Source organism: Melanotaenia boesemani, chromosome 1, assembly GCF_017639745.1.
Source record: "Melanotaenia boesemani isolate fMelBoe1 chromosome 1, fMelBoe1.pri, whole genome shotgun sequence".
NCBI lineage: Eukaryota > Metazoa > Chordata > Actinopteri > Atheriniformes > Melanotaeniidae > Melanotaenia > Melanotaenia boesemani.
The window spans coordinates 10,101,906-10,125,864 of NC_055682.1; the positions used below are offsets into that span (position 1 = coordinate 10,101,906).

At 37.8% G+C, this 23,959-nt stretch overlaps 2 protein-coding genes across 27 annotated transcripts in view; one reads left to right on the forward strand and one right to left on the reverse strand.

Moving 5' to 3' along the window:
* bbox1 (butyrobetaine (gamma), 2-oxoglutarate dioxygenase (gamma-butyrobetaine hydroxylase) 1) overlaps positions 1–19,708 on the forward strand; it is a 28,918-nt gene extending 9,210 nt beyond the window's left edge. For 2 of the 3 annotated variants that reach the window (XM_041989910.1, XM_041989925.1), the window contains exons 4-8: positions 13,945–14,143; positions 14,960–15,065; positions 15,212–15,408; positions 16,261–16,427; positions 17,739–19,708. In XM_041989910.1, coding sequence (XP_041845844.1) covers positions 13,945–14,143; positions 14,960–15,065; positions 15,212–15,408; positions 16,261–16,427; positions 17,739–17,899 — 830 coding nt within the window. In that variant the 3' untranslated portion in view covers positions 17,900–19,708. The remainder of the gene's footprint in view (positions 1–13,944; positions 14,144–14,959; positions 15,066–15,211; positions 15,409–16,260; positions 16,428–17,738) is intronic. The other variant, XR_006011006.1, reaches the window with a different exon arrangement.
* Positions 19,376–23,959, reverse strand: part of madd (MAP-kinase activating death domain) — a 53,703-nt gene continuing 49,119 nt past the window's right edge. For all 24 annotated transcript variants that reach the window (XM_041989824.1, XM_041989885.1, XM_041989886.1 and 21 more), the window contains one exon: positions 19,376–22,107. Coding sequence is in view for 18 of the 24 variants with exons in the window: in XM_041989886.1 (XP_041845820.1) it covers positions 21,994–22,107 (114 nt within the window). In the remaining 6 variants the exon portion in view is untranslated. The remainder of the gene's footprint in view (positions 22,108–23,959) is intronic.

Genomic DNA, 23,959 nt, shown 5'->3' on the forward strand with positions numbered 1-23,959 from the left:
CCTTTTAAATGTAATTTAATCTAGTTTTTAATATAGGAGTTGGAAATAGAAATACTTTGAATTTGCGCTTTTCACACATTTCAAATTTCTGCTTTTATGAGGTGGAAAACTGTCTAAAGCCAGCTTAAGGGTTCAGTCACCTTTTAAATACTTAGTTTCATTTTTTAAAAGAATTTCTCAGTTAGAAACAGGTATTCATTTCCTTCTTTCTAGTATATTAGATCCACATGTAATTTATCTGCATGTCTATTTAACATCCTTGAGCATCTACAGCCAATCTGATCTGAGCAATAACATGTGTGAGGCAGCGGAGCGTCAAAAAGGCTGATGTCTATGTAACCAAGAGACTCATTCAGCCCCCCGTCTACCTCCACCATATGGAAAACCGATTTACAGTGAGAGTCAAAAATATATCTGCATGTTCTTACTGAACACAAACTTAATGTTGTCAGTATTTCCTTTCATGGGAATGAACAGATCCCTGAGCTTTCAGAGCCCAGTAACCAGAAAGTCAAAATGCCCAGTTTCCAAAACATTTTCTGCCCTGTTCTTTACTGTCCCAGTGTGTATTTTCTACCATTAAGCATGGCATTTTATTATTTCTTTTTAGATATTGTTAAGGACAAATGCTTGTTGTTTGGCCAGTCCAACACTTTCCTGACCAGGACCATTTTTTACCTCGGATTCAGAACCAAAACTAGAATCATCTTTAAGTGATGAGGGTTTATTGTGATAGCAACAATTCATACAAAAAATAAAAAATAGTCAAAATAATTCTGTTGTACGCTCAATAAGAGGTAGAAGAGGGAATGGACTAGAAGACATCAACATAGTAGTAGCAGCTAGTGTAGTGACAAAATTATATTTTGTTATATGTTTAAAAATTATGCCAGTTTCACTGGAATAATGGGGACTGGAATCAAATAAACAAATAAACAAAAATAAACAAAAATTAAAAATAAAATAAATCATTAACAATTAATTGAAAATAAGTAATAAATAAATAATATAAAAATACATAATTAAGAGTAAATAAATATAGATAAAAATTGATCAAATCAATAATGAGAAATAAAATGATAAAAGTCAGTAAAAGTGGGATGTTGCAAATTAGTGATGTTAGGCATCAGTGGGCTAAAGCTAAAGTATCTCCAGACAATAGATACAGCTTCCGTTTTTAGTAAAAGTTCTTCTCTGTCATCACATTTCTGACCGCTTAACTTTCTAAGCTTTTTGTCCACTTTCTCCACTCAACATCTGCAATAACGCAGGTGTTGTGCTGCATGTATGTTTAGTGGTGCATCAGTAAAAAGGTCCCCCTTTCAACAGTTTCCTGCTGCACCACGTTCTAAACATTTACACCGGTGTTTACAGTATAAGACAAATTCATATTGTAACTAAATTTAAACAGGTTTTGGGTATGAACCAGTCTTGCAGCCAGTACTAGTTGCTGCACTTTTAGAGCACACTGACGCTGATACAGCATGGCTCAGAATTTTAAGCACAGAATTTTGAATATCTTCATAAATGACAGCAATCTGCAAATTATGGAAAATCAGAGTTATAAGTTATTGAACAACAACAAAAAGACTTTCTTTCTGGAATATACACACAACAGTTGAATTTGGACTGGTTCATCTTAAATTTTGCAATGTCCACATAAACTGAAATAACCAGAGAATTATGTTTGACTACATGAACTCCTTTAGGTTTCTTTTTCTGTGTGGTGAAAGCCACTGTTGTCATAGCATCACAAATGTTATTTAAAACATATTTATTTAAAAGGTAATCACCAAAGATCCCATTTCACCAAGCTGCACTGCTGTCAAGAATTTTATTGCCATTTAACTGTTTAAACATCTATAGCATGTTTCAGGGACTGGACTTAGTGATAGACATTTGTAATAATAAGAGATGGAGACATCTGAAAAACTTTAGATTGACATGGAGCAAGCCAAAGTCATACACTCCATGCTGAAATAAGCAGTAAACATCAGGGAGGATGCTACTTTTTGTATGACAAAACAAAGAAATTGTGAATAACATGTTTATAATAAACCATCAGCTTCATATTCTCTAGGACAATGTGGACAGAGGAAGTCTTGTGTCACAAAACTGGGTTTGATTTAAAGGTTTTTAATCTTCCAGCAGAATGACGAGCTGAAGCACACAGCCTGCAGCCCTAAAGCATAGCTGAGAAGAAGGGCTTTTGAAAATAGCCAGCAAATCCCGACCTAAAAGCTTTGGAGACAGATGAAATCTGTCATTTCAAAAAGTACTTCTACTAACTCAAAAGAATTTGAAAGTAGCAATAGGAGACTTAGAAACTGTCAGCAGACTGTTTTTGCTTCTGCAGTGTCACCTTTTTAAAGATTTGTTTATCATCTCTGATGAAATTCAGAATTGTGTACATAAAATTCAATTATGTGAGTCAGCACTGCATTTCAGACGTTTGCACAGCATTAGAGTTTCATGGTGGACCAGATACTGTCTGCTACTTTCTGCCCAAATACTTGAGTTTTTCTTTGACACATTTTGCTGCTTAGATTCACCATAAATCTTATATGGTTGTTCTGGTGGTCCAGCCATTAATGGATTCCTTCAGGTAAATTTCAAACATTAAATGACAAACCTGCTTTCAGATGGGTTGATTTTATGTTTTTAAACCAAACTGTTTTCTTTCTGCTTGTGTACAGAATCATTTACATGTCATCAGACTGTGTCTGTACCATCTTCTTGTTGGCATTCACGTTTTGAACTTTTCATGTCACTTAAAAGAAATGAGGAGGCAGAATTGGTTCCAGGGCAAAAACAAAAGCTTGTGTCACTCACACTGCTGTTATCTGCTATGACTCCTTTCACCAATCTGTCAGTGATTTAGTCAACGCCTGCCAGATGCTTTCAGTATTTAAATCCTGTCATCATCTCAGGCCTCCCATTTTTTGCTTGTCATGTTTGTTTAGTCGAGGTGAGAATTAAACCAAATTTTATGTTGCTGCTATTTAAATGAAAAGATAAGTAAATTTTTCATAAGGTTAAAATATTGAAAAGATTGATATTTTGTAAATGTAGTCAATTTTCTTGCCATGACAGCGTAATGATCTTAATAGTATAATAGCACATCATGTTTTGTGTAACAGCTTGAGTTATTTGTTATGATCTGTCAGGGTAACAACATCTTTTGTACTAGTAGAAATAAGGACCACTGTTCTGTGGTTGTTGGCTCACTTCCCATCCACATTTAATGTGCTTTTGCATATCAGGAAAGCAAAGCTTGACTGGTAGTTTGATCTTCTGAACACAAGAAACAAAAAGGCTTAAAGGACATTTAGTTTAATCATTTGCAGATTATTTACTTTCCCGTGTTCCTGTTGTTAATACGTTATTCATCAAACAAGAGCTTACCATCGACTAATATTTGAGCTTCATGTTTCTAAACAAACTTTTGATCTTTATTCATTTTCTTACTTTGCACTACTAACTAATACTTATTTTGCATCTTTATAATTTACATTTTTACATTTTTTTTATTGGCTCAGTACCGTTGAAAAGAATGGTATAGTGAATGCTTTTCAAAACTGAGGAGCCATTGAAAGCAGCATCATAGACACAGTTTGCGAAATTTATTTCTGGAGAGGTGTTAAAAAAAAACACGGACACCAAATGTGGATGAGATATCTCTCACTTTAACAGCTGTTCTTTATTTTATCTCCTTCAGCCTGCCATAAAACATTTGGAGTTACTGGTTGCAGCCAAAAAAAAATTCTATTGTCAAGAATCTGACAAAGGCTCCTATATGAGTCTACAGAGTGGAAAATACTTCCCTGGAGTGTGTACCATAGCAGACTGTGAGACTATTTGTATAAGATTTTGACATTTCCACGACCATCAGATGGAGACAGTATAGATGTAGATTAGAGCAGATGTTCTACTCCTGTTTAATGCCTTACTTTTAATAGGACCAAGTTCACTGAAAAATCTTAAACATTGTTATGCAAAATGTTTCTGTACTTCATGTACTGTTTCTTTTTCCCATTCAGTGCTACTGTTTTCTTAATTTTTGACCAAATTAAAGTAAAAGAATCTTTTTTTTTTAAAAAAAAAAAACACTCACATAAGCCTTTTTATTGCTTTGTGGAACAAGTCTTTATGACCCAAACATGCAGCTCATCTGATAATATCCACATCTGCTAATTAACTCCTGTTGCTCTGTGACGTCTGCATGCAAAGAAATTTATCACAAAGTGCAGTTTGCACATGCAGGCATGCAGTGTTGTTTGAAGATACCTTCTTTGCACATTTTGCTCTTGTTTTTTTTGGAATATCTTTAATATCTTCTCAGCATTATTATATATTATCTGTTCTTCTACAAGTTCAACCATTTATTTTATATGCTTTAGTCTATCATCGTTTCCCTGCTTTTTGATTACAGTGAGAACGTTTTACTGACCTCTTTTTCAGCTTTGAATAACTACACTCTTCATCAGTTAGTTTTGCATCTGAATTGGACATTTATTGTAAACCTACTGACTGATCGCTCCCTAACTCCCATAAAGAGATTCATTTGCTTTTGGACTTTCCTCCATTAAATGCCCTGACTGATTCTATAACTCAGCCAAGCAGCAGCACATTTGTCAGTTCCTCCTCTGTCTGCTCTTTTCCTTTTTGCCATCTGGTCTGGATTTAGCCCTCTATGTCACCACTGTCAGATGACAGAAAAGCTCCTGGAAACATAGCTGTAGTGGTCCATCAGTGGAAACTTGGTGCGTTCTTTCAGACATGACCATCATTTCACACGCCATTAAAACTTTAGCAAAACCAACTTTCAAAAACACTTTTTCGTATATGTGGAGATGCTGTGTTATCGGCCAGAAGGAATATGAGGTATCCATACTGTAAACTGAAGCTTGGGGGTTTATAATTTGTCATAATTTGCTTCTTTAACTGTGTAGTGTAATGTAATAGATTCCTGATGGTGTTCTGACATCTCAGAAACATGGTCAGCCAAACCTTTCACATGTGAACTTTCTTTTTCCAGAAATGTAAAAAGTGACTTTTTTTTCTACTAAATTTCACTATTTTTCGCACACCCCCATTTATCTTTCAACATTTATTCCTCTAATTCCTTCACGGATCAGCTATATTTGGGTTAAATCCCACATCTTTGTCATCTCCCTTGAAATTTCAACACCTTTGCGTCAGATGACATGGGAAGCTTAATGATTAGAGTGATTGGATTTCTCATTTTATTGGCAAGGCAGATGTCCTGCTTGGCACTTGAAATATACTGAGCAATGAGTGTAAGTTGCCAAAAATGACACAGTTTGACAAACTACCACAAGGCTCAACGGAGTTTGGGGAACCGAGACTTGCAGATGGGAAAGCGTTAACTTTGGATCAGTGTGTAGAAGGCCTGCAGCTCCAGAGAGAAGACAGAAAACACTGCTCATACTGTCTCGTCAAGCTGGAAATGCAGAAGTCAGCTGCTCCGTCTTCCAGGTCTGTTTTATAAATAGGTGTTTGTCTTGGATTAGTTGAAGAAGGATGGATTTTTTTTTTTTTTTTTTTTGCAGGCCCATTGCTAGTATGTGTGCATTATGAGAATGCAGAAATACTGTCTGTTGGTTGCAGAAATATGAACTAATAACAGTTTATTTAACAAATAAATTAAATTAAATTAATGGAACTTAAATCATTGTTTATTGTAAAGCGTCCATCAAGACACATGAATGCAGGTGCAGCTTTTGTTCGCTCTGGCTGCATTGATATAAATCACAAGTTACCAAATATGCCGCTTTGTTTTAGGTAATTTAGTTGCTCAAAATTTGAGGTGTTTGCGGTTTAGTGATGCAACTGATGCAAGATTTCCAAAAATAACCTGATTTAGATGAGTCAATAACTGCATTTATCAAATAGATTAATTTATTAACTGTAGGGAAATATTGTTTTGGTTGCCAAAAAACAACAATGAAAAAAATCTTAAGCTCTCCAATTAAAAAAAAAAAGTAGATGCATGGTATTAACAATATACATTTTAAAATTAGGAAATTATTTAAACAGCACTACTGAACTGGCAGAATTTCATACTTAGGTGCCCCCTAACAAAGACTAATTCAGCATCTGATCTGCATTCTGTTTCTTTTCTAAGCTCTTTCCAGCCAGTAAAAACCAGTCATTAGTTTTTTTGTTTTTGTTTGTTTGTTTGTTTCAGACAGCAACAACTGTACAACCAAAAACAGAACCACAGAAAGCAACATAACAGAAAACATTGTACAGACTTTGTAAGAAAACAAAGCTGACAATCATCGGGAGCACCTATGAAGACTATCCCTTGTTTGTTCTTGTCTTATTTATTTTAATAATTTATTTGAATGAGACTTTGCATATCGATGAACATATAAAATTACCTGATTTAGCAAAGTGCTAATTTTCATCCATAGTCGCATGATATCTCTTGCTCCGTCACTTTTCTTTCCTTTTCTTGCTTCCTCCGATAATGTCCTCTTGTGTTTCTGTGCTGTATCAGCCATGGTGTGAGTTCAAAGCGATGTGTTGACATCCATTGATGTGTGATGCGGTACCTTAAAGCAAAATGCAGCTGTCATGTGAGGTTCAGGCTGGAAAACGGGCAACGGCAGCTCCAAGTGTGTGCTTAATAAAGGTCAGTGTACTATTGAAATCAGTCAGAAGCGCTGCGTCTTAAATAGTGTTGCTTTATATTAACTCTGCAGAATATCAGTGTGGGCAAGTCTCAAAATGAAACCTATAAAGTAATCATATTTATAAGATAGCATATATTTGTAAAATATTGATTTGTAATATAGTTGGTACCAAAGTAAAATGTCAAAAATGAACAAATAAGTTAAGAGCAAAAGAACTCCCTGAGCACTCCGCAGACAGACCATTGAAGTGAGCTGATCCGAGCTCTGAGATAAAAACTTAACCAAGTCAAAACAAAAGCTCTCTGGATAACTGTAGTGGTTCAAGCAGAGCTTTGAAGGACTCCCAGCTGCAGAGGAGCGCAGCGTGGGCCTCCAAGCTTAAACAGAGTTCAGCGAGTGGAGAGCTAAACTGCCATGAGCTGCCTGACAGCCACAGGAGCCACGGCTTCAGGTTTCTTCATCTGGAACAGCCACTGTAGCGGGCTACAACTAAAGGGAGAAACGGCAGAGGGCATTATGCACATATACTTTCTTGTCAAGCTGTCATAGGTGTCCCTTCAAGCACATGCCAACAGAGTTCTTCCTGTAAAAACCACAGTGTTTTTACATAAATGAGCACACAGCAGAAAGTCAAAGCAGTCTCACAAATCCTCTGTTTTTTCTTCCATGCAGATGCTTAAAAAAACACACCCATGCTAATTCTGACAGTGTATGTCAGTTAACCACAGATGGAAACTATGCGAGAGAGGCTGAAGTTGACCTGGAGGAGAAAAATAAAAAAAATAAATTAGCCTGGAGTGGTCAGTAAGTGAGTGTTTGGTTGGACACAGGAACAATTGCATAATTATACTGGCAAAACTATATATTAATTAGCTGAGGTTGAGACTAGTCATCTAGAAGTTTACACATGGTATAACCATGGATCCTTGTTGATCCAGTCACAAATGGACTGCTCCAACTCACAATGAGGAGCAGCGATCCATTAACTGCTTTGTAAATTCACAGCTTTAACAGTCAGAAGCATTAAAAAAACATTTGTTTAGAGAGCATCCTTGAGAACTCTCATCTGGCAATCTGCCATGAACACTAAATGCCCAATTTCTGTCCTAGATTAAGGCTTTCATTGTCCAGTTTAGCCCCAGCTGGCCCATTTTCCTCCTTGATCACTGGGCCTGAGCCTGTATCTCTGAGGGCATCAGTAACTGAACACTGACAGCATGGCAGTACCACAGAGATCTCTGGAGGAGTTCATTTCACTGAGGTGCCATTCTTTCTTCTAGCTGTTCCTCATGCATACACATGGAAAGTGAGGAAATTTTGCTTCTGGTGGTCATTTTGGTGTTTGTAATTTCTCTTCCTTCCAAGGCTTCCATGCATTCATAATTTGCCATACTGCTGTATACAGCATCCCTTAGCAGAGATATACTGCTTAATATAAATTACTGTAAATTTAAATAATCGTCTCTCTGAATAATGGCTCAGTTGATGCGTGTCTAGCTAAAGAAATGCTACACATTATGTACTATTTAAGTCATTTGAACCTTTCTAATCATGTAGCCTTTCCTTCAGACTGCTTCACATAGCCCCCACAGCTCCATATATTTCATACTATGTATGACTTTAATGTCATGTCTGTTGTCAGAGCTGCCTGATCTGCTTTCTGCCCTGAGGGGGTCTGTATTGCTGCTCGTGCTGCCTCAGGCTTTCCATATATGAACATAGAGGGACAGAATGGGCCCAGAGCAGAGCCTTACCTTCAGATACAAATCGCTGCAAATAAAAGTGGTCCAGACTAGGGCTAGGTTTTAAAAGAAAAGATATATCAATTTGAATTGATTAAAATTTAATAAATCCAATATCAATTCATAAAACTTGGAGATCGATTTTTTTATTTATTTTTATACGTCCTCTTTTCCGGTGATGTGACCTTATTCTCGCATGACTTACTGAGACTGCAAGTTCTTAGCGTATATACACACAGCTGCTTGCCTGTGTTGCCTCTGTCCAAAATCAGCTTCTCTTGCCGAGATAACGTCAAACTCAGATGTTTTCATACACCAGTGTGGATTATATTGTCCTGTAGATTATTTTGCAGCGTATTACTGCTCACATTACAGCTAGTGATGTTACCCGTCTGCTTGCGCATGTGTTGACCGTGTGACTCAGAAATGTTGTGAGCATTGTTCCAATACATTGATTCAGCATAACAAAAGTCATGTGACCACACCAACCAAGGCTTCGTTTAATGTCTATGCGTGTCAGGCTGCTTCTGAGGATTTCAAAAGGACTGAAGTTGCTAATCAGTCAATGTTTTAAAATGGATTAAATCACATTGTAAACCGAAGGTTTTTGAGAGGAGATTTTGCTAGAAACCATTCATTATTTCGGATTGAAGGAAAGCCTGACATTAGAATGACATTAGCTTTTGGGAATCAAACAAGATGCTGTTGTCAGGGTAACTGCCAAATGAGCTCAGACAGTGATAGTGTGAGAACAGAGCTGGCGGTGCCTTCAACATTACAGGTCGGCTTTATTTCTTTTTCTTTTTATTGTTGTTTTTAAATAGCCTTGTTAAAAGCAAACTTTAAAGTTAATCATATAAACTTCATCCAGAAGCATCAGAGGAAACGTCTCTGTCTGCAGCTGCAGAGAAGCACAACAACAAAGTTGGTTAATTGCAGTTTAATTCTTGCGTTTATTTCAGGTGCAACCTCTCCAAAGCTGGAGAGGTAGTGTGCCAAAAGGTGAACAGACTAAAGCCTAATACTATTAAGAAAATACTTTTTTTAAAATAAAAATCTATGACACTTCACAAAATTGCACATTTGTTTCAGAATTCATTTTAGTACAACTGTATGAAATCAGTAACACAATCATTTATCCCCGTTGTACAAACACACCTTCCCTCATACGTTCCCATTTACAAATACAGCTATAGCTGCTAGTAGCCGACTACTATCTTTACAGATTGGTATACTTTAAATTACACCATTACCTTGTTACCTAAACCAATGTTACATAACAGCCCCCTTTTATCATTTATATGAACGACAGAAGAAGATATTAACACATGGTAGAAAATGTGTCCTTTATTGAACACTTAGTCAAAAATGAGACAGGGATGACAGACATGCAGTGAGGAAACCTTCTAGTTTTCCCTCTGATGCATCAGACACCCACAGCCAGCAGATGGGGCATGTGAGATAATTTCAGACAGTTGTGTCAAAGTTGAGTCAATGTTTCATGAGACCTCGGTTTGACCATTCCTAGCTAATACCGCGGGCACTGACAAATTCTACAACAGGAAGTGATGTCATCATGCAAGTACTTTAGAATAAATTCGATATGGTCATTTAAAGTCACATTTTGTCTAGAACAGGCTTACACTTTGTCCTTTTATCAAAAAATAAACAGTCTGATGTTACTCATCTGATTTACATGATGGCATGTCAAAGCTGTGCCTGCTCTCTGTGTCCACGGCAGTGAGAACACACACAGACACATGCGCGCACACACAGGTGATCCCATTTCCGTCAGAGGACAGGGTGCACACGTGGGAAAACACGTCAACCAGCTGAACATCAGACAAAAATATGAGAGTTTTATACATTTTTACAGGATGATGAAGATGGAAGCATCATGCTCCAATGAAGAGCGGCTAGAGTATTTCTCCTGCTCCGGTGATACTCTATAACGTCACAGTCGTCACGGGAACATGCACAGCTGAACGAGCTGAGTCTACGTCATTGTAGGAATTTCTAAGTCGTATTACGGCTTAAAAATGAACCAGTATTATTTTTAGGTTTTATTAACATCAACACGTTATCTCAGAACTTTAACAATATTTAGAGGAACTCCACCTGTTTCATTAGGACATTTTTCTGTCCTGGGTTTTTTTTCCCCCTATCACAGCATTTCTGGCTCAGAATCTGAGGAAACACTGTATTGTTATAGTATTTCAGAAATGCATGTAGATGTGTTGCATCAGATTATTACAGTAATCTGATTACTTCCACATAACTGATTTTTATTGTAATGTAAATGCACTGTTTTTTTAAAATATCTGAGAGTTCTCTGAGAATGTCTTTAATATTCAAGAGAAAGAGGCATGCTATACAATTAGCTGTAAAAAATTAGATATCAATTGAATTGGATTTAATCAAAATATAATCAAATAGGTTGTTGTGAATCAAATCGACTCAGAAAAATTTGCGACAGTACCCAGCCCTAGTCCTGACTTGACTAATAATAATTAATGCTGTATTACCGTTTTCAATTTTCAAGGGCTGTTTGGGATTTCTGTAGTAATGCATAATAATAATAATAAAGACAAAAAGAGGTTTTTGAATACTTAAATGGATGATGATTTCCATGGCAACAGTTGAAGCTCTAGCTCATGTTCAAACTGTGTGAGTGTATGAAAAAGATTCTCTGTGGGTTTGTAGTCAGTTCTGTGTGTCTGTGTATCTGCTTGTCAGAAAAAAGGTGCTTAAAGGTGCAGCATGTAAAAGAAAATGTGACAGAAAATTTTAAACCTGTGTTTCTATTGTTATCCAATCACCCCATTAAAATAACTGTTATGTTTCTAAGTGTGGGTCCACATTCATGACAGCTGCCATTTTTGTGCCACAATTTTGACTATGGTGTGTCTGAATGGACAAAAAACCTTGTGTGAAGTGAGAATCCTCTGAGCTTTAAAACCGTACTGGCTTTGTTTGATAGGTGTTAGAGCACCATGCAGGATATGTTACACATTAAAAGACACATAAAAGATGACAGGTAATGTACGCAGTAGTTAACTTTAATGAACTGAATTCACTCGCAGATTAAAACGAGTTCATGTCTGGAAGAATTTTGCCCACAGACAATCACTGTCAGGCAAGTCAAGACAAAAATATTTCATGGATAAGACAGCTCAATGTAAACATAAAACTTAAGTGCTGTACAACATTTACAGCTTTGCTTGGCATTTGAAGTCATTGCAATGCCCATCTTTACCACTAGATGTCAGTATTTCTTACACACTGTACCTTTAAATCACTCAGCAAAAGTCTCTTGAAATTTTCTGGAGAAGTAAATAACAGCCAAAGGAGGACTTCATTCAGTTTTGGTGCACTGACACACAAGCACGGCCCGGCTTTGACTACAGCAGAGGATGTGCCTCTGGTTACCTTGACGATGTAATGTAGTGAATTAATTCATCGTGAATCCAGAAATGTTGATCAGGAATGCTTTAAATACACTTTTGATTGATTAAAATGAAGTTCTAAGAAGCATCTGGAGCACTTTTATAATTTCCACCTGAAACAAGATTGAGTAGCATGAAAAAGTAGTACTATTAGGGTTTCATAAGTGAACATACTGAATTTAATTGATGTATTTTTAGTTTGAGGTCAGTTTTGATTATTCAGAACATGACCAGATTTGTATCTTCAGCAGTTCAATGGAAAAAGGTCCTCACAGACTGTAAAAGAATTCTTTTGATCATTCACATCTTAGATTTGTGATTAGCCTTCCCAGTCTAAAACAAACTGATTTGAGGTGCTGATTACATGATTAGACAGCACATATTAATGCAAAGTTCTTATATTCCGTTCAACCCAGCAGGCAGCAGGTAAACTCTCCTGATAGCAGCAAGCGTGATAATTTTTCAGAATGAGATTCCCTCCTGAACTGAAGCCAGAGCTGCACAGCTGATGTAAATGCAGACTGCAACCAGAGGCATGGCCTCATTGTCACGATTGACACCCCAAACTGAAGATGTGAAGCCCTGCGGTGCCTTTACATGACATCCAAGTCCAGTTTCACAAGTAATTGTAACATTCAGGCTCGACCTTTGCCTCACTTTGTCATGGTCTGTTTTTGTTTCTCTCCACCTCAAGTTTTAACAAGCGGTGGGTTCTTGACCCTTTGAATTGTGCAGCCAGAAACTGATTGTTTGTGACAACAGCCTGAGGGGAGGTCTGCGAGTCGTGATGATGACTGATGTAGCATCTGTGTGCTCTTTGTGCCTCAATGCCTTAAAAAAATGAGGCATTGAAATTCCATATCACCAACTGAAGTCATTTACTTGCATCTCTAAATCTTCACACCCCATCTTGGTGAAAAGTCACATTTTCTTTGGTGTTTTCAGACACTTCAGATCAAGATAAACAATGGAGTTCAGCAAGCTCACCATGTGTCCAAGTTTTATCCTTTTAATCTAGTTGTGATGCAGCCTTTTTTAAAAGTGTATTGATGTTGGTGGGTGCTGAGAAAAAGCCATAAAAATGAGACAGGTACACAGCCTCCTTCTTTAAACCCTCCTCCACCCTTAAATGTACTTTGCAGCTGTTTCTGTGGAAGTCGCTAGAGAGAGAGAGGCTGCATGGAAAAAGTAGCAGAGCCAGCTGGGTGGAGAGGAGTGGGAGGATTTTTTCCATTTCTGGCTGTCAGATGGAGACATGCTGATTTTTCTCAGCAAGTCATATATCTTCAGTTGTGCATACTATCACATACTGTGGCACGCTGCAACTTTTAGATATTTAATTGGTTCCAAGGAGCAAAGGGGGTCCAATAAATGACTTAATAGATTAATTGTTTCCTTTTTAAAACAGAAAATTCTATACAGGTTTAATGACAAGGAAGAACTTTCGATTTTCTAATTTTCTAGTTTTAGATTAACATTTGTTGACTTGTTTACCTACAGCACATTAGGTTAAAGGCTGGGCAAGGCAGGTTTATTTGTATAGCACATTCCATGGATAAGACAGCTCAATGTTTTATGTAAACATAAAACATTAAAAGCAAGGTGCAAAAGAAACATTAAAAATAGAAGAATTATAACAAGCTAAAACATATATATGAGAAACAGACAACAATACAAACAGACATTAATGGATATACATTGTCCTCATCACCTTCAGTGTCAATGTACATATGTGAGAAAACATTTAGAAAGAAAAGAATCACAAGAGTCAAGCCCATCGAAAACACATGCATAAAGAAGTTTTTCTAAATCATGCTGAGCCGTCAGTCTCCTAACTAAACAAAAATCCTAAAGGTTGCATATTTGGCTAGCTCTGGTTCTTCCATTGTTAAAAACTGTTGTTGAGATATTGATTTGTGAGAAATGATGTGACTGCCTTCATACAGAACATGCAGTTTTTCACTATTACTTGGAACACCTGATAGAAAAGCATCAGCCCTGATCTCATAGTACAGCATGTTTCTTTAACAGGGCAGCTATGGGACTTATACTCTTCACAAACATGTTCCTCTCATCTGCTGTTTCTCATTCCAGAGCGTTATTATTGGAACTCCAAACTGCGAATTCCCACAGCCAATTACCAGGAAGTGCTCCATGACGATAAGGCCGCGCTCGCCTGGCTCTTGGCGCTGCGACGTGTTGGCATTGTTTACCTGAAGGGGGCTCCTGTGGAGCAAGGCCAAGTGGCCAGACTCGCTGAGAGGATTGGCTACCTCAGGCTGACATTTTATGGGTAAGACTCTGATGTTCCTTCTTTTTCTTTTTTCCCTCAGCCAAGCCCCCTTTTAACATCTGAATCCCAAGTAAATTTTGAGCTGGTCATATTTAATCTGGTTTAGAGCCTGCTAGTGTTCTCTGAAAACAAAAACCAAAACATTTACTCTAGAAAATCCAAAAAATAATCAGATGTTTTGCAGAACAGGGCATTCAGATTGTTTCTCTATAGCCCTGGTGTTTGAACAAATATGTCTACTATTCAGACATCTACATCTCTGCATAGAGGAGCTTAGAGAGTCTCTTGGCCCCTTCATCACGCCAGAGCTCATCACTTTGACTTATTGCAGTGATGATTAATAGAGGACAGAGATGGGGAAAACAACCTAAAAGCATTCCAGCTTTTTTAAGCTAGAGAAATTACCTGGTGCACTCAGTCAGAACAGAGGTTTGGAGGATAAAGCTTTTTCTCTGCCAGGCGATGAGCTCATACTGCAGGAAGTAAAGAGTCTGCAGACTGAAAATGAAGGCTTGCCATCAGAAAAACTGTTTAAGGACTCGAGGTTCATCCAAAACGAGGCGTGCAAACAGAACATGGGAGATAACTTTACCTCATTAGTGCTTGACTCCTGCTGCATCTCAATGAAGAATCTACTTAAGACTCTACAGTCTAAGCATTCCTGTGAAGCTGCCCCGTTTCCCCTCAGGGATCCCTCTGAAGTTCATCTCATCTCATCCTTTTCTCCTCACAGCCTAATTGTTGTAGCTGATCTTCCAAAGCCAAAGTTGAGTAATTAAAGTGTGGTTTATTAATGAATGTTATCTTTGTCCTCAGGTATACATGGCAGGTCCAGGACAAACCCATGGCAAACAATGTAGCCTACACTGCAGGGAAGCTCAGCTTGCATACAGACTACCCTGCTTTACACTTTGCACCTGGGGTCAGTAAAAATCTTCCTTCCGTGCTGTTTAGAGGATTAAAATGCACTAAACAGAAATGGCATCACTTCTGAATCATGTCTGGAATTTGGCCTTTATGGCATCAGAGTTGTAAAAGCAACATGTGTGTGTGTTGGGCTGTTTTTAGGTGCAGTTTCTGCACTGCATCAACCAGGCTATGAAAGGAGGGGAGAGCAACGTGGTGGACGGCTTTCACATGGCCGAACAGCTGCAGAGAGAAGACCCAGAAGCTTTCAGGACGCTCACCTCGCTGCATGTTGACTTCACAGACACCGGGACAGACTACTGCGACTTCATGCTGCAGTCCAAGAAACGCATCATCGAGTAAGTGTTGACGGGCTGTCGGGCCCAAACCATCTTACAACCCACAAGCAGATGCAGTGGTACATGTTATCAGCGTGTGCAGGTTTTGCATTTGAAATGGAGATACTGCCATCTGCTGTTCAGAATGATTACATCCACCTTTACTCTAAAATGATCAATTTCAACAAGCTCAGGACGTACAGTCTGGTTCATCTAAAGACAAGCAAATCTTAGATCTGATTGGTTGACTTTGATTAATCACTGGTCCATAAATGGCTAAGGCCTTTCAGGTATTTGAGGTATATTCAGAACAGATTTTCTTTTTTTTTTGGCTTGTCTGACCAACTGTACGATCTCCAAATGAGATTGATTGTTCCACTGACACAAAAAATACACAGTTGTATTCAGTGAATTTAACCCGTTAATGTCCTGCTCCACTGTTTGGTTGAGGATATTTTCAATCTTATTACAAATTTGTGGAAGTAAACCTGCCTGAGTCATGTCTATTATTTGATTTAAAGATGTAATGACAGAGTAAGTGTTTGTTGTTCTATTACTGTTTTGTGTTTTGATCATTTCACTATTGTTGTTATATTATTAACTGTTAACCATTAGTTGGAAAACATAGGATTTTACCATTATTGATTGCTATTAGTTTTAAAAAATTGGGCTGTTAGCCTTGATCGAAGTTTGGGATGTTTTGGGTTTTTTAAGTTTATTTGAACATAATGACAAATATAAAAACAAAAATAAATAAAATACATGACCATTTTTACATTTAAACTGCTAGTTGATTAATTGTTAAAGCTTTACAAGTCATTCATGGTAGTGTGACGTTGAACTTTACCCCCTTTGCTTTTTTTTTATGACCAGTGTTGACTCTAAGGGCAGAGTTGTGAGGATTAACTACAACAACGCCACTAGGGATTCTGTACTGGACCTCCCCTTGCAGCAGGTTCAGCACTTCTACAGAGCTCTAAAGGCTTATGTGAACATCATGAACAGACCAGAGAACGTGGTGACGTATACAATGGAACCAGGTCAGTGTTTGCCTTTCAAATCTCCATGAATCTTCCTAAACATTGTGATTCATTTGGGAAAAAAAGTCAAATAAATGAAAATAGGACAAGATGAGATGATGTAATGAAATGTCAGAATGCTCACACAGTGAAGTGAAATCATTGCAGGATACTCAGGCTTGCAGTAAATACAACATGTGCTCACAGTATAGTCATGTATAACAGCTTTGTTATCATTAAGGTCACCCTGACTTTAGAGATGCCAGTGTCATCTCAATCACAGCAGAACCAAATCCAGTTACCAAAGTATGGTTAAAAAAAAGAAGAAGAAAAAAAAAAACTCTAAATAAACCCTCCTCAGGAAGGAGTTGGCAGCATCCAGTGAATTATATTAAAGAGGAGATTTAGGACATCAAGGGTAGCAGAACATTGTGCCATTAATGCTTCACCGGCATTATTTTAAACACCCCGATTGGAAAACTTCCACATTGATGACCCATCCATGAACTTTCTAAAGCTAAAAGTTTTAGTTTGTATGTTTTGATTACATCTGAAGGAAACACTCAAACCAAAAGCCTGTTGTCGAAGAACTGCAATCATTCAATCAGGACTGAGCAAATGACACAGCAACTATGATGGAGTCATTCACGGATGTTTCAGTACCAAAGTGCTGGTGATTGTAGTCTCTCTTCTTTTTATTGAAGTCATTATTAATGGAGATAAGCCATGTAGCTGGCCCATTCACATTATACTGACAGGGAAGTTATCTGCAGTAGCTAATTGGCTAACAGAGCTAATCTTAGATGAACAAATTAGCCTGTAACATCAGGCAGTGACACCTGTTATTTCAGATTTATTTTTAGATGGAAGGAGGTGAGATTTTTAGCTTTTATTTACAAAAACTGTAATGCAGCCTGTTTTCCAAAGATCACCATGTCCTTAGATCTTCATAAAAACTATAGAGGTTATAAATGGAATACATTTTAGCCTTTGAAATGGCAGCGAACAACTATGAAGACAAACAGTAGCAGCGCAAAGATGCCACCAGAGAGCCCAGATGCTTTTGTGTGTGTCAGGGCAGTCATGATGGGAAACTGAGACTTACCTCTACTCCATAAGAGGTGCTCTTCAACCCAACAGCTTCCATTAAAATGAGGGTTAAGACCAGTGTTTTTCCAAAGATAGAGGTCTGAAAGCTGCTTGGAGGTTCCACATTTGGTTTTGCTCGGTTTGTGTTGGACCAAGAAAACCACAAGGTGGCAGACTAGAGCAGCAGAATCAAAGGTCATCTTGTGTTGTACTTTGACACACATACCTCATACCTGTCTTCAGGTGACATTGTGACTTTCGACAACTGGCGTCTCCTCCATGGGAGGAAGAGCTACATTAGCAGGCCAGACAAACTGCGACACCTGGAGGGGGCCTACCTGGACTGGGACGAAGTCATGTCTCGTCTCCGGATCCTCCGCAAAGCAGTCCATGAGGGCATGTGAGTTGTGGACCAGTGGTCAGGTTTAAATAGGTACCCTTAAACGGACTGAAAGTGCGATTCAAGATATTCTTAACAGGGCAAGATCTCTGACTGTAGCATTTTAATCAAGTTGGAATGTAAACAATAACATCTGTATATTTGATATTACACAGGGTGGTTATTTAGGATTTACTTGAATAAATCTGCAAAGTGTAAAAGTTTAATATGTAAACTTAAGTGCAACACAACAATGCAATAATGCTTTTTGGCTTAAGTTTTTTAAATGTTTTTGTTTTTTTTCCCCTTTAATTTCATGCTTCTGTTTTTAACATTGTCCTCCATACTATCTACATCATGAATATGCTGTAGCTGGTTTTATAAGGTTTTAGACTCTGAGGTCTTTCTCCCCAAAGGGGATCCAAACGGTTTCAGAGGCTCAGTGAATGAGGAAAATCTTTATTTGTTCTCAAATGACTAAAATGAATTCAGATACATTAGTTCTGAGGGAGTTGAGCTGTTTTTTTTTCTCCCCCAAAAGTGAGAAACTAATAATTAGGTCACTCACTAATGTGTTTGGTGACGCATGTGTTTGTTAATATGGGATTGTGTTGGTTCCCCTGCTTTGTATGTATGGGATTAAACAATGTAATCATGATGCTATATGAAAGCTGAGATAAGCATGGTGTTTTTCCCAACTTTATTTTTAAAAATTCTGTTAATTTCTTTTATATAAAAATTTCTGTACAATAATGATAAACATTTGTGAGAGTTGAACTATTTTAAAGACTAACTGCTCCCGCTGCAAATTGTGTTGTTGTACTTGGATCTATCTGCAGCAGCCTCTACCTACACTGAACATGTTATGTATTTGGCTTTCCCTTCATTCTGCAGTTGCAGTCTGAATTAAAAAATTGCCTTAAGTGCCAGAACAGTAGTGTTATATCAGCAGAAAAACCTCAGCTAAGTCTGTTCAGCAGTGTTGCACAGACACGTTAACTTGTGTATTTTAGACAGCTGGCATCTGTCCAAAGTTTTGGAAAGCAGTCACTGTCAGACAAGAACCACAGATGTGTAAATTCAAACGAGTTATAAAAACATGATAGACATTTTTTTCTGTTGTAAATGTAACAGGAATCTACTAAAACTTTGTGACAAAAGCTTTTAAACTTTTAGACAATTTTCTTCCTGCTTCCTTACCCTTTTTAGACAGCAGGAACTAGCCTCTTGTAGGAAGTAAAAGGGTCAAATCTGAATTCATAGAAACATGTGTTCAGATGATGAATCATCTTCCAGCACCTCTCGTGGCTGCAGGATCCTCTACCTTAGTCAGCTTTGCACTTTAAAAAACAGAAGAAAAAAAAACCCTCTAGTTTGTGCCTAGAAAAAACAAATCTGTTTTACAGCACTTTGTGAAGTAAATCCTCAAAGTTCTGCATCTGTCCTCCTCCTTCCACATTTCATTCAACATCTTTTCTTTCAAAGAACAATTAGACTGAGCTTCATTTGGGACAACTTTATTATATTGCCAAAGCTGTACATATTCTATAAATACTTTTTTTTTTTTTTTTCAAATACTGGAATACTTACACCTGGCATCTCATTACTTTCTTCCGTTAGCAGCCAGCGAAAACAATAACAGACGAGCTGTAATATTCCAGTTTTAAAAAAAAAAAAGAGAATTTTTTTTTTTTTAATTAAGCAGGAAATTCCCAGATCAGGTTTGGAGATGCTTCAGATGGAGCGCTTGTGTTTAATGAAACATCTCAATATCCTCAAAATAATCCTTTGCACAGTTAAATTACTAAAAATACAAGCATGTCAGGAAAATCCCCCCCAAAAAAAACAACAACAAAAAAAAAAAACAAAGCCTCTTCCAGTGATATAACTTTACCAATATATTGCTGATCTGAAGTAACTGGTCACCACATGACCACACTTACACACATACACACACTCACTGGAAGTAAATGGGCCAGCGACAGGACTGGTTCACTATCATGAAACAAACACACATTAAGACTGGACGATCTGGTGACTACGGCTGTTGGCTTCAACACGTCTGGGGTCAATCACAGGACAGAAATCAGCTGCCGAGTTTGGTGGTTTAGTTCCTTTTCTGTAACAAGTCGATCAGTCGTATGAAAGCCGGTGTTCTCCATCGGGAGCGCCACGGTTTCTCCACCTACTGCGAGCATGGAAGGCTTTATTGCGGGACTAATTTTGCTTGCACTGTCTAGATTTTTACTGTCAGAATAATTACAAGGGTAACACTTGCTTGGAGGCCATGGTGCCATGTCGGTATTTAAAAGGATTCACGAGAAGGCCAAGTTGTTAGAAATATTTGGATGTTGCTTTTTCCTTCTAAAATCTGAGTAAATTACACTTCATTATTTTTATTTATGTTTTATTTTTTTATTACAACGAATTAAGATTAATCCCAGTAAATGACATTCAACTGGAAATTGAAAGATAATGTCAACAGCAGTTCCGACAATAACGTACCTGAAATATTAAAAATATTACCACTAGAAGGTAGTCTAATAAATACAGTAGCTCCGACACATTAGAATAACCGAACTTGGTTAAGAATGATCCCACATCTAACTGTCAAGGGTGTTATTTTTACATCACGATTCCTCTAATGTGGGAAATTTATGCCCAGTGAAGTATCAGCTCAGGCTGATGGGCGTTTTCCTAACTTAATCTCTGAAAAAATGTGATGTAAACATGGTCAACTTTAAAGTAATTTTAAACTGCAGCAAAGCAAACATACAGCTGATATAATCACTACGAGCCTTAAAGTCATGACATGTGTGTACAAAGACACGTCTCATGTCGCCTGAAGCTGAGTTCAGAAGGAAAATGTGCGGTAAAATCTCTCCTGATATTTTCAACCAGGGACAAGACGAGGATGTTTTCTACAGCATCTTCAGCACACCTGCTTTGACAGAAGTGGCTGTGCTGAAGCGCTCTGAAGTTTCCACCCAGAGACCAACTTAGTAGCCGTTATCTGCCGCGTGATTGACCAAAGATTACCTCAGAAGACACCATGAACAATCGTATCACACTGAAGTCCGACTATTCGATCAATATGCACTACAGAAAGAAAATAAATCTCTTACATTCTTCACCCTGTGAAAACCAGTTAACTCGAGAAAACCTGGCTCCAGCAATGGCTAACTACTTCTGAAGTATTGCACATCTAGTATATTAACATTTTGTAACTTTTTTTTCAGAGAAATGTACAGTCAATATATATATATTAAATAAATACTATATATAGAAATATATATATAATATTTATTTTTCATCCTCATAGTAACATGCAGTTAATAAACAGCAGACCACAGACGAGAAACTTTACAGTAGAACTAGAACAGTGATTCAGCCTGGTGGGCCATTCTAGGGCAAGAGAACACATCTGAGAACACTCACAGTATTTTAGGGTTCATACGCCATTAAGAAGCGTTTACATGTGGTGCTCTGGTGCAGTATACAGTAGCTTTTTTTACTTCTCAGTATGGACCATCCTGCACTATAAGAGGGTCTCTGGATGTTTCACCAGTTTAAACTTGGACAGACCGCAACTTTACAGTAACAACGTATCACAGAATAACACAGCCGTATGGAGACAGGCAGGAGGGGGAAGCTTCACTGTAGCGAATGTCAAGGCTGTGCACGGGACCTGCATGCACTCTGTGCCTCCGGGCAATCCCTCACATTTCGTATCAGTAAAAACAGTTTAGACATGGCAGCGGGAAAAACAGGGAATTTTCACACAGAGCAGAGGAGCACGAAGGGAGTCGTGTCTCCCCAGTTTTAAGAGCAAGCAAATGCTTAGTGAGCTGGGTACAAACATCAGGACAACAGCGGTGAAGGGTTGGATGTATTTACATGACATCACAGGACCAACATGTCTACACAACTGGGTCTAAAAAGGATTTTAGGCTTATATACAGGAGAGGGAGAAAGAGAGAGCAGGAATTGTGTGCTTAGATTTAAGTTGGGGATTGTCAAAAGTCTGGTTTAAGAGCTCAGATGCCATTTCAAGGAGAAAGGCACGTCGAGGAAGAAGAGCAGGGGGGAGGGAGGGGGAGAGAAAGCAGAAGGTGGAGACTAGCTAGGAAGGGGTCTCGGTGACAGCATCTTGGGTTTTCCTTCCGCCTCCTTCCCCTTCACTGCCGCCACGTACGAGAAAAGACAGAGGACCGAGTAACAGATCTGATGTGCCTGCAGAGGAAAAAACATGGGACCAGTATGAAGTGACACCTACGTTTACTTAGCATTTAGAAATTATATGAGGAACAAAGCCAGACAACACGCTCCCCTCAGTCTAAATACTATCAGAAAAAAGAGAGCTGCTTCTTAATTTGTTAAAAATAAAAGTACCATATTGAGATTTTTAATCATAAGAAAAACAGCTAGTTTAAAATAAACTGAGTATACATATGAGTACATATTAGATAAATTTTTATTATTTATTATATGCCTTTGCTAATATGAGCCAATGTTTTATGGACACTAAAAAGTGTGTTTAAGTGAGTAATATTAGATATAAACTTGTTTTTTAAGAAAGAAACTCCACGGGTCACCTTTAACTTTTATATCCTTCATTCTGTGTTCTCAATATAAAACCCTAAATATCATAATTCCTGCTAATTAACTGATGCAATTTATAAATTAAACAAGTCCTGAAAGCAGATGAGAACCCAACATAGATCAAGAGACAGAAATATTTCAACGGGTCAGGTTACTGCATAACTGTGACTAGCAGAGAGCTGTGAACATTGAGCATTAGCAGTTAAATTGAGGGTAAAATCTGGTGGATTTGTTTATTCGGTGTGAGTCAACTTCAAAGTCGGAGCTTCACAGCAAGTATATCAAAAGGCACTAAAAGCTCATTTCTAAGAGTCAAGTTGATCTCAAGGTAACTTCAAAACAATCAATACCCAGTTTCTCTGCAGAGCATGAATTTTGACAATACTACGTGTATAGTAGGGCTGCAACAAAAATAGTCAACAATTAATTTACCCGTCGACTATCGTTGGAATAAAAAAAAAAGAAAAGAAAAAGAAAATTACAGAGTGAGACATCGTCTTCTTTTCTTATCTCTGCTGAGAGATAAAATCCGCCAGGGGAAAAATATGGCGGCGGACCAGGGAATAAAAAGATGGCAGAGAACGTCAAAAGTCTGATTACTTCACGTTAAACTTACAAGATAAATTAAATACATGTGAGATTTCTAAAGTGGACCTTGCGTACCACAGAAGTACATCTGCAATGCTCGAACATTTTAAGAGGAGCAACGTCGTACTTGCTTAACAACCTCATGCAAGATTTCAAAGCTGAAAGTGAAATAAGAGCCATTTATTAATTATGAGATACATAATCTGATTGGTCGACTAGTCGTTCTAATAGTAGGTGACTAATCGACCCTCAGAATTAGTTGCAGCCCTGGAGTATAGTGGAGTTAAAAAGAGGCTCTGCAGTTGGTTCTGTTTGTTGAAGAGAAGAGACCAAGTTTGGAGCGTATGTGCTGCACCTGCTACCTCCATACTGCTGGTGGAAGTTTAAAGGATGACATGAAATTTGAATAGAAAATGGGTCATGAATCAAATTTTTTAGTTTGTTATGGCTGTATAATCCATGGGTTTATATTGCACAGTTGGGGTTAGGTTAGTAAGGCGGTCTCATGTTTAACTGGGCTCCCCTAAGTTTACTTTGAGGACTTGTGTGAAAATCTTACAATGGCTTATGTCAGATATTTTAAAATATCTCAAAAAATATCAATTTAAACACATTTTAGAGGATTCACAAACTATACCTTACAACACTGACACCATTCAACATGAGTCATATCTATGGGTTTTAAAAAGATGTTTTTAAAACAAATAGATTATTTACTGCACCTGAAAAGAAATCCCTCCTGCAGTTTAACCAGCTGAGTCAAAACTAGTTAAATTAGTGTCACTTTGTTGTAAAACAAGGGCCTAGAAAAAACTTCAGACTCATGGATAAATTACTTACTACTCAAACCAAGTTTAATACCACAACATGTGAAACTTTACTGCTGTCTCAGCAG